The sequence below is a fragment of the Thamnophis sirtalis genome, unplaced genomic scaffold (assembly GCF_051295495.1).
Source record: "Thamnophis sirtalis isolate CommonGarterSnake01/CBP01778 unplaced genomic scaffold, rThaSir2_p1.2 scaffold_5, whole genome shotgun sequence".
Classification (NCBI taxonomy): domain Eukaryota; kingdom Metazoa; phylum Chordata; class Lepidosauria; order Squamata; family Natricidae; genus Thamnophis; species Thamnophis sirtalis.
The window spans coordinates 44,728,228-44,743,841 of NW_028261385.1; the positions used below are offsets into that span (position 1 = coordinate 44,728,228).

At 37.0% G+C, this 15,614-nt stretch overlaps 2 protein-coding genes across 2 annotated transcripts in view; one reads left to right on the forward strand and one right to left on the reverse strand.

Moving 5' to 3' along the window:
* Nucleotides 1-451: 451 nt before the first annotated feature.
* On the reverse strand, nt 452-12,159 carry RIOK2 (RIO kinase 2). Its single transcript, XM_014056274.2, has 10 exons — nt 11,984-12,159; nt 11,068-11,206; nt 9,717-9,833; nt 9,398-9,573; nt 7,799-7,887; nt 6,976-7,167; nt 6,400-6,492; nt 4,747-5,262; nt 3,896-3,992; nt 452-1,451 (listed from the first exon to the last, which is right to left on the reverse strand). Exons 1-10 carry the CDS (start codon nt 12,047-12,049, stop codon nt 1,290-1,292), a joined length of 1,647 nt encoding a protein of 548 aa, XP_013911749.2. The 5' UTR covers nt 12,050-12,159; the 3' UTR covers nt 452-1,289.
* A 211-nt stretch (nt 12,160-12,370) lies between these two features.
* The window catches only part of LOC106540955 (uncharacterized), a 44,174-nt gene continuing 40,930 nt past the window's right edge, over nt 12,371-15,614 (forward strand). Inside the window, exon 1 of the mRNA XM_014056273.2 lies at nt 12,371-12,542. Within this exon, the coding sequence (XP_013911748.2) occupies nt 12,492-12,542 (51 nt within the window). The 5' untranslated portion in view covers nt 12,371-12,491. The remainder of the gene's footprint in view (nt 12,543-15,614) is intronic.

Here is a 15,614-nt window from a genome sequence, read left to right on the forward strand (position 1 = left end):
AGTTAAAAAAAATAACACTACCCTTGGTGAAGTTAATCATGGTTTGATTTACTTCCTGGGATCTCACTGAATTAAAATCTAGCAGACTGTCTGGTTGCAAATTAGAAATTGTTGTGTCACATAATAAAATTATCATATGTTAGGCTTCTGGTTAACTGTAAGAAGTAATACCACATGAAAATTAATTGTTTTTCAAAATACCAGATTATTTTAATTTACTTTTTTTGAAATAACAGAAACACTCTTCGTACAAAGTTCATAAAGGGCAAGAAGTGTTCATAACACAAAAATAACAATTACTGTTTAATAAAATAGTACTTTCTGATACACATGTAACTTTTTAAGTGATTAAAGTACTTATTCCACTGAGCTTTTTATCTCTTAAGTCATCAGGTACTAATTTATTTTTTGTTAACTCTGTTCTCCTGTAATTTTTTTGAAAACATTTAAAAAAAAAAATCAAAATCCTTGGGTTGCATCCAAATTTCTATGCTGTTTTTCTTAAATAATGTTAGATCAAATCAAACATGTCAATTATTTTTTTATATTGTAAAGGCACAACATTTTATCTAAATAAGCTCAGGACCCTTGGCAGTAGGCCATTTAGTAAAATGTTGAATAAATATATGAAAAAATATTAGCAGAACCTCATTGCCTTTTTGAAATGTTCTCGCAGGCTCTGTGCAATATCATTTTCATTACCTGACACAAATGGGATTTATATTGTTAACCTTTGGGATTTGTAAAAAAAGAACTTTAGATTTAGTGCAACTGTTAAATTTGTACAACTCAAAGATCCAAGCATCATTGAAAATTTTATATCAACTATTGCATAGACCTCGAGGCAATTCAAACACAGTCAAATTAAGTAGCAATTTCTTTTAACCAAGTTATGGACTGTCTTGAAAGGTCTGCCATAATTTACCCTATTGTTCAAAATCAGTCCTATCCCCCTACCCTCATATAGCCTATTACTTTAGGAGTTTCTAAAAACCCCACTCAGGATACAAGAATGGAATATATCACTTCAATTAAAACTTATGCAATGGACTTTCTAAGCGAAGGACCAAATTTACACAGCAATTGACACTATTTGCGTTGTGATGTCTTACACAAAGGACAGTTGCCATTTGCCTCACTTGTGTAAGACAGTCATGAAGCACATTACATAAACCTGTGTCAGGCTGTGAAGATGTGATTATTTTTGTGTTTCCTCTCTGCAAGTATTTCTTCAAAATAAAAGATTCGTTTGATTTGGCAGAAAAAAAGATAAATTTCTCCTTAGGATGTCATTCCCAGAAGCTGGATGAATCCAAACTTGATTTGATATTGTACATGTTTTCCCGCCGTTGTTTGGTGTAAACATTAGCTTCTCCTTTCTGCAGTCGTCGTCTGAAAGCAGCTTTTTGTTGTTTATTTAGTTGGCGTTTTACTTTCTGTTTTACCACTTCCTGAAATAATAGTTTTATCGAAATATTAGTCTTGTTTGCAATGAAACAATGTCAAAATATTACAATCCATCTTATCCTATTTCAACCAAAATAAAATTTCTGGGGAGCATTGAAGATTAATTTCTTTTGATGTCTGCAAAAAACCTGTAATAGGTTAAAAAATACCAATGTACTTGAGAATAAGCAAGTCATGCAAAGATGTTTTAGATGTGTTTTGAGATTGTCTGGAAGAATACTAGTCCCTCTTGTGGCTATGCAAAGAAATGAATGCCCAGGAAGTACACAAATAGATTAGAAACTATTTTCTGAAACCCGATTCATTAGACAGGATGAAAATTTTCCTTTCATTCAACATTGCAAAAATAATTTAATGAGCACAGCTACAATACATAATTTTTAGTTTGAAAATATGAAAAAGGAGCGCCTGGCATTAACAACTATGTGGTGAAATGCTAAGAATGAATTTTATCTTCAGATTGAAATCTCCACTTGGTTAAGAAGTTCTCTGGAGCACCAAACATATTATAGGTTTATAAAACAAAGAAGTGATTCTCACTGACATTGTTCCAAGTTAGTTCTCCAAAAGGAGACTGGGACGTTATAAAAAAGAAAGTTAAAAATATACGATTAGCACTGATACAAAACATTAGGGATTTATATGGATTGACAAATCAAAACAAATTTATATTTAAGGAAATTTGAAGCCTTTGCATAACGGAGATATCATAAAAATATATATTTTATGTGTGACATTGGCATGATACAAAGATAGCTTTTTACCACTGGGTCAAATCTATTTCAAGGCAGAGTTTTCAATACTCTGAAGTGAAGACTAAAAGAAGGAATCCTAGTAATCATATCCAAGGAAAGGAAGTTTTAGGGAACTAGATTATACCCTCTTCTCTCTCTAATTTCCTTTTTTCTTACTCTTTTTTCCTGCAAAATAATACCAGCTCTTTTCTCCCATTTATTTTGCATCTCAAGGTTCTTCAAGGAAGGATCCTGAAGAATACAAAGCTGAAGATACAATACTGTTCTTCAATTACTTTACCATCAAAGGAATTTAAAGCATCTAGAAGACAAAGATGTTATTGTTTTTTTGTCCATCTCTTTTGTTTGGGGATTTCTGGATTCCAGGGTGACAATTTTTTGGGCCTTTCAAACTTAACTCTGAAAATCTCTTTGAAAGAAGCAAGAGGGCTCTTTTGTTAAGTAGATTGCTTTCAATCTTGTTGACCACCATATGGGGGGGGGAATAGGGGTACACAACATTCATTTGGTCACCCACCAAAACAAAGGAGGAATTCATACCTCCCCATCTGTGCTAGTTTGGAAAGCTGTGCTCGGATTGTTTAGACATGGAAGGGGGGCTAGTAGGGGCCTTTTCCTATTTCTATGCACTACCGAAACCTCAAAACAGTGAAGATGCATGTACTGGACTGAACACATTGTATGCTTGTATAATGTTGTTTAAACAGGAAGTAAAGCATTAATCCTAAAAAATCCATGCATGCTTTAGCTTTTTTTGTATTCTCCAGATAATATGCAACCTCTTGAAAGCACTATTGCATAAGCAAAGTATAAATCAATAATGCTATGCAAAAGCTGAAACATACATTTATAGAAATACCGTGTTTTCCTGAAAACAAGACAGTCTTAATTTATTTTGGCCCCCGAAATAAGCATTTGGCCTTATTTTCGGGGAGGTCTTATTATTTTTGAGGTGCAGGAGGCAGCGAGCGTGGTCACCTCATGGCTGCGGCTGTGTTGCAATATTTTAGGGAGGGCTTATTTTAGCGCATGCGCTCAAAAGCCTGATTGGGCTTATTGTCCAGGGAGGTCTTATTTTCAGGGAAACAGGGGACATTTTTCGTATTTGTGGAAATGTATTTTATTTTGTTCTGTGCAGTAAGTAGATCACTGTATTTACAAAATTATACTAGAGCAACAATCAATATATATATAATTTCATCTTAATTCTAATTTGAGGGTAAAAATAACTAGAAGAACTCAATAATCCCATCAACACCTTAATATTCAAAGAGGTATCTGTGTTAGAATTTAATTAGAAGTCATTTCTATACCATTCCATTCAAAACAAGCATCTTTAAGAAGTTTTTTTAAACAATTTAAAATTTAATTGTTTACGGTAAGCTGTTTAAATGATCGAAACTTAAGAATAAAGAAATTGAATATTCTGGATCCGCTTAAATTGGTTTTATCCATTATCTGAAGTTTAAATTTATTTTTATTTATTTAATGACAATAGCTGAAAAAATATTTATCAATATAATAATATTAAATTTCTATTTCCTAGTAAAGACCTAAAGCATGTGAAATTATACTGAACAAATGTTACTAAATCTGCAGTCAGGCTTGGAAGTAGATGATTTTTTTTGGGGGGGGGGGGAAGAGATCCTGAGACCCATTATGTAAAAACTTACAGGAGGAATTGTTGACTGGCTTGTAGTGCTCCATACTGAAGCCATACTAGTGGTTCTTGTCCTGTGCTGATTGACATGAAACAGGCTATCTTCATCCCTGAAATAAGAAATATTTTTAATCACTCACTTTTAATCCACGTTTTGCTAAGCAGCCTTTCCAGTGCAAATAAGCTAGAACAGTGACATTCACAAAGGCTGTTCCCACAATCCCAATTTCATTAATGGACATGATGCACTAAGGAATTCACACACAAAACTTGCTGAAGGGATGGTGGTTTTTGTTTGGGTTCCTTAAAGTAATCTGGTTTATTGTGTACAGGCAGCCCTCAATTTACAACAATTGATCCCAAACTTTCTGGGCTTTCCCATTGATTTTACTTGCCAGGTACAAAAGGATTTCACGTGACCCTAGGACACAGCAACCTTCATAAATATGAACCAGTTGCCATGCATCTGAATTTTGATAACATGATCATGGGGATGCTGCAAAGGCTGTAATTGTGAAATAATATCAAAGTAAAAGAACCCATGTTCCTCTATCATGAACTGATCCAATACAAGATGCCATTTAAATGATCAATATATATGAATGGGAAATCTACATTTTTAATATTTTTATGTCGGGGTCAATTAAGAAATAGCAAAATGATCTGGTGAGTATATTAAATGTAAGGAAGTTAAAATGAAGCTCATAGTATGTGCCAAAGTTTGAAACAAACCATTAAAAATTACTTATCTGCAAACAATATACTGTATGCTTGAGGATATTGAGAAAGAAGCTCACCTTCTGGAAAGGCAAAACAAAGAAACAACACATAGAAAGCTTCTAAATGATTAGTATAGCCCTCTACCTGAAAGGTCTAAATTCCCTGTTGAATGTAGACAAATCAACCAGACCAGAGCATTCATCTTCATATTCTTTGTCAGCAGTATCTTCTCCATGAACCACTTCGTCTTCCAACTGGGTAGATTTTTCCATGATCTTCTTATCACCAGGAAAATCAATGACAGAGCTTTCAGGATCAGCCTTCTCTTCAGTTATCATCACCTGCCCTTCAATCTGCTGTAAGGCACAGCTTAATCCCTGCAAATCTAAACTGTCTTCATCTTCATCTGTACTATCTTCGTCAGGGCTCTGCAGCAAACCTTCTGAAACTTTTTTAACCTCATGTATGAAGTTCCCATCAGACATTTGATCTTCGCTGTTACATGAAGCAATCTCTCCTTCTGGATCTTGTCCATCAGAAAATGTCTCAGTTTTAAGAGTCTCATGTTCAGGGCAATCCAAGTAAAGTAATTCATCATCTTCTTGCATTTCTTTGGTGTAGCCACTGGCTGAAATTTCAACATCAAGAGAACACTCTTTCCTGGTAATGTTGAAATAAAGTGAAACAAAATTCATTTTGCAAGTAATACTCAAAAACCATAATATTTCTCCCCCCGCCAACAAAAACATTGCTTATTTATAATGTACCAGTGCTTTCCAAACGGAGAGGACGAAAAAAGAATTGTGATCTTGAGATGGAATTCTAGAAATTACTAAAAGAATGATTAGTTGTGTATTGTAAATGGACTCAATCTTTTATTTTTTAAAAAATAGGGATGGAGGAAGAAAAGATGAATCTGTGTTAGATAATGATTATAAAGAAAAACAGAGGGAGATTTCCATTTAGATCAACAAAAAGTCTGAATTTAAGTAAAAATGATAGTAGGAACTGGAAATAAATGGGAACAATGGCTTCCCTTCATAATACAGTAAGAAAAACGTTGCTGAGGTCTATTTATACAAAAGAGAATGCTTGTTTGGATGTATTGCTTTCTAAGAAGAATTTGATCCATAGTTATTGATTTTAATAACATGCCCAAAATGTTTAAAAATAAACATCTTGAAACCCCAGAATACTGTAGATAAATGAAAGGAATAGATTAATAACATCCATTTATTACAAAATAGCTACTCTGAACCCTGTGTTAAGTCAATCTCCTACATCAAAGGTGTCAAATCCGTGTTGTCACGTGACATATTCCTCCTTTGTTAAACTGGGTGTGGCCAGGGCATGATGCATCTGGCCTGCAAATTTGACAGCCCTGCCCTACATGATTAATAAAAATTTACATTTGTATGTGAAGTACAAAACATGATTTGAGTTCTTAGCAGATATACCTACAAGTGAAATCTCAATGTGTACTGTATACCAAGGTGGTGCAGTGGTTAAAAGCAGCACTGCAGGCTACTGCTAGATCAGCAGGTCAGCGGTTCAAATCTCACCGGCTCAGGGTTGACTCAGCCTTCCATCCTTCCGAGGTGGGTAAAATGAGGACCCAGATTGTTGTTGGGGGCAATATGCTGACTCTCTGTAAACCGCTTAGAGAGGCCTGAAAGGCCTATGAAGCGGTATATAAGTCTACTGCTATTGCTATTGCTATTGCTATACTCAGCACTATGGAAGAAGACTAAAAAGAATGAAATACATGTTCATGTATTAATATGCCACACAGCTTACCTAACATCCTTGAAAGTTGGATATAGTTCACTTTCATAGCTGAAACGTTTCATGAAGAAATCACGGATACATTTCACATCTCTGTCAAAATACCTGAATTAAAATATTATTAGAAGATTCTCATTTATTTCTGTCCACAATCTATAAGACTCTTCATGGCTTAATTAGAATAAAAGAATTAAAATATCCATGGTACAAACTTTACAATAAGAACAATTTAAAACCAATAATCAAGCTTAAGAATAAAAACACAAATTCAAGAAGGCGTTATTAAATCAGGAAAAAGCTCTTGGAAGTTATTCCAACACAAATTCACATTAATCTTTAAAATATCAAATTACAAAGTAATTATTCAAAGTTCCCTAGAATACATCATTTTACATAGTGATTGATGCATAAAGCCCTTTGGTTTTAATTTATCCTAATTCTGAATAAGCTATCAATTGGAATTTAGTGTTATGTGAACAAGCCATTATTATTCAGCAAAGCTGAGTTGCAATGCAAGATTTAGTTGAAATTTAAACCAAGGCAACTTTGTTGAGCCACATAGATTATTTACATGAAGAAGTTACTCACCATTCAGCATTTGGGTGAGAAGTTGATACCATCTGTGGGAAATCAATCATTGTAACCTGGTCTTTATTATCTAACATGAGATTGAATTCATTAAAGTCACCATGGATCAAGCCATGGTTGGCAAGTTTTACAATTAATTCCATTAACTCATTATATAGGGAGGCAGGGTCTTCAAGATGACGCACTTGACATCTACATAAAAAATTAAAAAGATAAAAGCTCCATTTAGCTATATAGAAAAACAATATCAGATTAGACGGACTAGAATACAATTGGCTGAAGAGAAAAAAAATATCACTAGAACAAAGAAAAGCAGAAAAAATTATAAACTCAGACAAAATATGCACTGGTAGTTTCCCTGTCATGTCAACTCAAGGCGGTCCACTCAGCTGCAATAAGCCCTACAGATGATATGTCACCCAGCTATAAATAAGTGTTAAATGTGCATGTGTGTTTTTGTGTGCATACATTTTTAAAAAAATTAAAAACAACATATCAGAAAAAAATACAATGTTTCTCAAACTTACCCACTTCTAGTTTAAGCCAATTGTAAGATGCGTGGTAAACAGTCATATATGTCAATACTATCTAGTTGGGAGACCTAGTTATATAATTGTTTACATTAAATGAGGACAGTTCACATATAATTGAAGTGACATATTTTGGATTTTGGGCTTATTCCTTCTGAAATGCATCCTAAACACAATAACTATTTCTGTGCGGTTTTTTTTTCCAAATAGCAGTGACTAGCAGCTTATCAATTTACCACACTGGAAATGAAGGAGCCTTAATAGGTCTGTGCCAGGCAAGCACTGATACTTACAGTGGGTAGCCATTGACAAGTTCCATTACTACTGCATGTCTGTTGTAGTCATATGGTTTTGGAACAGGAAACTGTCGGTCATACAAAGCCTGGTCAAGGAGGAAATAAACACCAAAGAAATACACACAGACAACATGAGTAAATAAATTTCCTTCTGAAGAGCAAATAATTATTCTAATCCAATGTTTCTCAATGTTTAGAAGCATGCTGGCTGGGGAATTCTGGGAGTTGAAGTCCGGACATCTTCAAGTTGCCAAAGTTGAGAAACACTGTTCTAATCTATTACATTAACTTTAGTGATTAGCCGAAACACATTTGTACAAATTATGCACTAATATAGGAGTGGCAGTGTCATATCAGGCCAAAGAGCCCTCTCATTTCTTAAGATGGCCACTCAAAAAGCATCGACTGGAAGAAATGTCTGGACTTATCCTCCAACAAATGACACTAAAATATATACTGGTGGATAAGCTAATAATTTTAAATGCCAAAATATGCCCCTAAAATTGAGTTTGGCTCATCTGGGAATTTTAGAATTTTTTTTTAGAATTTTATTAGAATTTGTAGGCCGCCCTTTTCCCTGAGGGGACTCAGGGCGGCTCACACAAAAACTGGGAAGGGGGAATACAGACATTAGGACAAAACATGTAATAAAATAGCAAGCAACATACATTCATCATTCGGGAGGGGTAACTATCCTATCCCCAGGCCTGACGGGCGAGCCAGTTCTTCAAGGCTATGCGGAAGGCCTGGACGGTGGAGAGGGTACGAATCTCCACGGGGAGCTCGTTCCAAAGGGTCGGGGCTACTGCTGAGAAGGCCCTCCTCCTTGTAGTTGCCAGCCGACACTGGCTGGCCGATGGAATACGGAGGAGGCCTAATCTATGGGATCTTATCGGTCGCAGGGATGTAATTGGCAGAAGGCGGTCTCTCAAGTATCCAGATCCACTGCCATGTAGGGCTTTATGGGTGATTAATAGCACCTTGAAGCGCATCCGGAGATCAACAGGTAGCCAGCGCAGCTCGCGGAGGATAGGTGTTATGCGGGTGAATCGGGGTGCACCCGCAATCACTCGCGCGGCTGCATTCTGCACTAGCTGAAGTCGCCGGATGCTCCTCAAGGGCAGCCCCATGTAGAGCACATTGCAGTATTCCAGCCTAGAGGTCACAAGGGCCCGAGTGAGGGCCCGAATGAGCTTATAAAATAATATATTTGGCAAAACAGCCATGTATCCTATATACAGCCACAAAGAAGCCCATTCACAATTTTCCCTCAAACAAAAATAGCATGAAAAATGCAGGTTAGCTTATGTGTGGAAAGAACATTTTTCATGGTATTTTTATTAAAAATTCAAGGATCAACTTATCAGTGAATCACAATCATGGATTAGCTAAATGAACTCAAAATTTGTGATGATTCTTACAAGACTTATCAGGAACTTATTAGAAAAATATTTAAAAAAACTGTGGGTATTCCAAATCAAATCCATCATTTTAATGTGTGAAAAGGAAATTACAGGAAGGCAACGGAGCCTTGGATATATCTTATTTTCAATTACAACTACCCTGGGCCATCAATCAGGGATATATAAGTAGTACCTTCATATAGGCAAATTCTTTCATTGCAGCCAGACGCGAGAGGTAGAGCCATGACATCTTGTGTCTGTGTTTGTGGTAATCACGCTTGTTTTTCAAGTTCCGAAAGGAGGTCCTCCCAAGCCTATGCAGTTTTAATGCAAGTTGTTCTTCTTTTTCATTTGCAACAATGTAAATATCTTTGAAAACAAAATTTCATTCATACACATTCACATTATCCCTAAGCATTTTGGGGAAGGGGGGGGGGGGAGAGAATTTACAAAAAAAGGTTATGATAACTTTCCCAACTTGTCCTTGCCAATTAAATTAGTGTTTAAAATACCTGATTCTTTTCCAACACCCATTTGGTTTCCAACAGAACAGATCACGTCTCGGGAAGTCAGTGTTTTCAAGGCAAGGTAATCATACCCTCCATTAGTCAATCGATAACCTTGGACAGCTGAAAAATTAAAATATGACAACAGTATGCGTATGTTAATAATTTAATATGATTATATTTCTGATGATATAACCATGCCATTATATTGAACTATAATTCCTAACATTGCCAATCATCCTGTTGTTTCTGCTTGATAAATACAATCTGGAAGGAATGACATGCTCCAGGTCTCAACTATAAGACACTGTCAACCTGTGGACGCTTGCAGGCATATATTCTCTGTAAATAGACTTATCCTGTAGAACAGGATCCATTGATGTGACTCTTTCTGTAGAGCTGTGAAAAGTTGGCTTCCCAGGAAACCTACGGATTTTCTCCCTGGTAGTTATTGTAATGAGTTGGCCATCTTTCTGGACATGTCAGTTTCTTTTTATTTTTATTAGTTCTATGGTAATATCTATTATTTCTAATTGGAATTTGTAAACTGCTTAGACTTACTCTAGCACTGAGATGACATTCAAAGAAATAAGCACATCAACAGTAATGTTGACTATGAAGGCCTTGATATTTTCTGAGCTTGGTTGCACCAACCAAGTTGACTGTGATAGCCAACCTCAGATAGAACAAACTGCACAGTTCAAACCCAAGCAACATATATTTTCTTTTATTGAATGTGTTGGGCACTGTAGCCCAAGGTAATGTGAGGACAAAAAGTTAGGAAAAACTATTTTAAATCACTAAAAGGAATTGAAATAGTTTATCTTGGAACAACCTCTTATAATTATTTATTCAATTTGAAATAAACCTTGCATATACTAAGGTACAGCCCAAGCTCTGCACTTAAGTATGAAGGGGACTGAATGTAGCCAAAATGCGTGACCCGACAAAAGCGTGAACGTCAAAAGCGCGCCGACAAAACCGCGGCGCTAAAACCGCGATGTCAAAAGCGCGCCAACAACAGCGCACCGACAGAAGTGCAATTTAAGTTAAGGTAAGGTTTAGGGTTAGGTTTATTTTTAGGGTTAGGTTACAGCGCACTTCTGTCGGCGCGCTTCAGCGCTCATTCGTCGGCGCAGTTTTGTCGGCGCGGTTGTCACCGCAGTTTAGTCAGGCGCGCTTTTGTCGTTCGCGCATTTGTGGTGGAACCGCCAAAATGATGACAAGTCCTCTGTTTTCTATTAGTTATATAATTCGAAACATCATACTAATACAAATTATTACTACATTAATACAAAATTTAACCTTTGTTGGTAGGTATACAGGTGCACAGAAGAATAAAAACATTTGTACTTACTTTTAGTTCGTTCATAAGCTATAAGTCTGTGTTTTGTTAATTCTTTCAGAATTTTATTACAACCCCCGTGTTTAAGACTGGCAATGGAGGCAATCAAACTGGGAGGGACTATTTCATGATTCTTCATGCCCATTTCTACCTATAATAATAAAAAGAAAGAATAATAAATACAAAGTATTATGATAAGCCCAACTTGATCTCTTTCCTACTCTTTTAAATGTATTTTAAATGTACTAACGCCTATTTTGAATACATGTATTTCCCTTAACATTGATAATCTGATAAAAATATAGATCGTTGAAATGGCATTCTCAAGGCAAATGAATGATAGAACAAATTCTTGGCAGGCCTTAATTCGAGTCCAGATTAATCCCAATTTTCCAGAATCTGGAAGAGTAATCTATCTCTATCTGGGGTGGGGGCGGCCGCTCTGCTTTCTATCATCTTTCCAAAAGTCAGACATAACTTGGTAAACTCACAAGATTCACTTTTCTCTCCATGTACACGTATGCTGTAATATGTGGGTATATGCATATTTAATTTTGTATTTAATTATTTATTATGTCATGATTATATAGTGTATATTAGAGGTGATGACCCTTTCAGAGCTATATACAATAAAAATTCATTTTAATGTATGCCGATTAGTGTACAATATGATAATAAAGTTATTTACTTTAAAAAAAGGAGACTCATCTGTAAACAGATGTGGAAGCCCCAGATGTTCCTGAACCCCCAGCAATTCCAGTCAGTATGCCTAAAAGGGAAGGGTTCTGGAAGTTCAAGAACATCTGGAAGGTCTCCGGTTTCAGCACTTTTACCAGGAGCCAACCTAAATCTCTTGCAACAGGAGACACGTGGCCGTCCCGACCAATTCAGCTCTCAAACCGAATCGAATCCGTCAACCCAGACTTACCGCAGTGAGGACCCTAAAATGATCCCGAGAAAGGTATCGGAGTAAAACTACGTTCAATTTCCCCATGGCGTTGTCCGGATACTCGCCGGCAGGCCAAAGAGAAACAACGCCTCAATCTCGCCCAAGCTCGTTTCTTTTATTTGGGATACACATGCGCGCTCCTCTTCCTGTCCGTCTAATGCGCACGCGCCAAAATGCACACGCCTCCTCCTCTCCGCATTGAGGGCTATTTAGAGGCCGTTCTTCCTTTTGGATCCTGGCAGCTATGTAAATGCGCCAGTAAAACGTTCGTCAGTGTTTGTAGCAAACCAATATAATCTTTGGCTCACGATGCGAAAAATTAGCATATTGATAGGGAAATGTTGTCCTCTCAATAAGAAATCTTGGGTTTCTTCAGAGTTGACGGTTCCTGTCGTAGCCATCTGACAGGATCCGTTGCCAGGGAAACGCGTCGCGCGAGAGGAAGCCCTGGAAAGAAGGGTCGCCCCCTGCGGCTCCCCTGAGCATCATGAACAGCCGAAGTGAACGGCCAGTTCCTTTGCCTCGGACAGCAACCAAGGTAACGGCTGCAGAATGATGGTGCCCTTCTCTCCTCCGTTGCCTCCAGACGGTGGGGTGGCAGATGATGGAGTAGATTCCGTTGGAGTGCTTCAGTTGCTGTGCCATCCTCCTTCCCTCCCTCTACTGTCCCGTGTCCATCAGCACGTGTGAACTGTGCTCGGAGAAAAGAGGGGGGGGGGGGGAACAGTTTAGGGAAAAGTTGAAGCCGAGGGATGTTTTTAAGGACTTTAAAAAACATTAAAATCTGGAAAGATGCATCTGGGCCAAGGAATAGGGGCTGGTTCCGTTGGAGCCTTTCTGAAAAATCGAAATAAGAATATAAGAAGAAAAGTTCTGCCCGGGTGCAGAGATTTTTACCACTTCTGAGAATAGGGTCCCCCCTCCCTTTGGTTTGGTTCCCTCCAGATATTGGATGATGCTTCAATTCCTATGATTCCCATCTGCAGATTTCAGCTATGCTTTTGGGGGATTTATGACAGTTCTTTTTTTAAAAAAAAAAAATTTATTAAACATATTTCAACATTAAAAACAACAAAAACATAGAGTTCCACTCATTACAGCATTTCCGTATCCATGTTACTTATATTAACAGAGTTACTAATTATATAGATTACTGTACTATGTATTATATATTCATTTAAATTATACCAATATTTACAAATATATACATTCTCTCTTTTTTTGATATACATCTTACATATTCCTTACACAGTAGCTTTATATCTATCTTCCAGCCAAATGTACCATATATTCCAGATCTTATAATATTCTGATTCTTCTCTATCCTGTAACTCCATGGTTAACCTATCTATCTCTGCACATTCAAATACCTTTCTTATTATCATTTGATCAGAGGGGGTGTTGTTCTGTTTCCAATTTTGAGCAAAGACTGTGGTTAATGGCTAGCTGTGGTTAATATATGCAGTATTATGTACTGAATTTTTTTTACACATGTTTCCCCTTAATATGCCCAATAAGAATACTTCCAGTTTCAGCTCTATCTTTTGCCCTGTAATCTCTTCTAATCATTTCTTTACTTTGAGGCACTACTCCCACCACATATGTTAGAAAGTTCCTTGTTTATAACTGCATCTCCAACATTCAGGCAAATGCTTTGGAAACATTTTGGCCAATCTGGCCAGGCGTAAATGCCAACGATAAAACAAATTTTCTTAATAGGCTGCTGACATGGTCAACTTGTAGTTTTTCTCTCATAATTTTCCTAATGTTCAAATTCGATACTATAACCAAATTTTTGGGTCCAACTTTTCATTGTCTCTTTCACTGGTTTTTCTCCATTTTAAATCTTAAGAAATAATTGTATGCTTTGGTAAACATCCCCCCCCCCGGTTCCCTGTAGTATTTTTTCTAATTCCTGTTGTTCTTTGTAGAAGCCAAATTATTCTAAATGTTTTTTTATATCTTGTCTTAATTTGTAAAAAAATTGGCTCTTTAATTCTTGGTCAGATTTTAATATCCCTTGTTCATCCAATAAATCTTTGTATCTCACTGCCTTAGTTACATCTAATACATTAGGGTATACCATTGCCTCCACAGTTGAAAGCCAAAGTAGGATTTTCATATAATGATTTTTCTTAATTTTCTCCCAGAGATATAATAAAGTATCTCTTACTAAGTGTCTGGAAATATGAGTGTGTTTTGTTTTTCCCCACCCAAATAAATGCATGCCAGCCAAGTTGAAGATCATGACCTTCTATTGTTAGTATTCGTTCCACGGCTGCCACATGGCAATAAATTTCCCAATCTGGGAGGGAATTTATGACAGTTCTTGGGGTATTTAAAGCCCATCAGGTTAAATGGTGCATATTAAGGTGAAAAGATGTTCTATAATCTGGATCAATTAAAATGCCTTTCAGGTATGGGTTTTCTCTACCGGCGTGTGCGAGAAGCAAATGTCATAGACATGTTTGTAACTATTTACATTGGTACCCAAGGACATAAGAATGGCACTTAGGTTATGATTCCAAGCATGCTTTCTTTTTTACAACATTGTGGTTTGCTGCAGTTACTGGTGTTTTTAGCAGGAATGTACAATAGTGCCTATGTATCTTCAAAGACAGGCTTAGAGTCCACCTTTCTTGTACTCCAGCAGATTTTTTTTCCGCATGGGTTACAGATGTTTTAAGATGAATAAACATTCTATGTGGTACAAGGGATACACATATTAAAATATTAACTATATTGTCTGTGCTTGAAGATTTTCAGGTTTATTAACGTATTTTTTGGAGTATAAGATGCACCTTTTTCCTCAAAAAAGAGGCTGAAAATCTGGGTGCGTCTTATACACCGAATACAGCATTTTTTTTACTCCCAAAGTCCCGCCCCTTCACCAAAATGGCCATGCACACCCTTATGGAGGCTTTCAGAGAGCTCATGGGGACTGGGAAGGGCAGAAATGAGCAAAAACTAGGCTGTGTTTTTGCCCCCCCCTCCCCAGCAGCACTCTTTAAGTCTCCATAAGGCTATGCATGCAATTTTTTTGACAAAAAACGGGTCCATTTTCACAAAAAACGGGCCATTTTGTGCTTGTTTTTGGTCCTCCAGTCCCCCAGGAGCACTCTGCAAGCCCCCCCCCAAGGCTATTCATGCCTTTTTTTGAAAAAAAAATGGACCTGTTTTTGTGAAAAATGGGCTGTTTTGGGGAGGTTTGCAGAGTGCAAAAACTTTTTTTTCCTTTTGGAAAGCTCTTTAACTAATTGATGAGAATTACATTTATCAAGCGCTGTGCTAGCAGAAACACCTACCTATCTACTGTATTTCTCTCTATCCCTCTACCTACCTACCTACAGACACTAACTCTCCCTACCTACTGTATTTCTCTCTCTCTCTATCACTCTCTATTTCTCTCTCTCGATCTCTTTATCTACCTACCTACCTACCTACCTACTCTCTCTCTCTCTCTCCCTACCTATTTCCTGTATTTCTGTCTGTCTGTCTCTCTTTCTCTCTCTATTTCTCTCTCTCTCTATCCCTCTATCTACCTACCTACACACACACACTCTCTCTCTCCCTACCTACCTACTGTATTTCTCTCTCCCTTTACCTACCT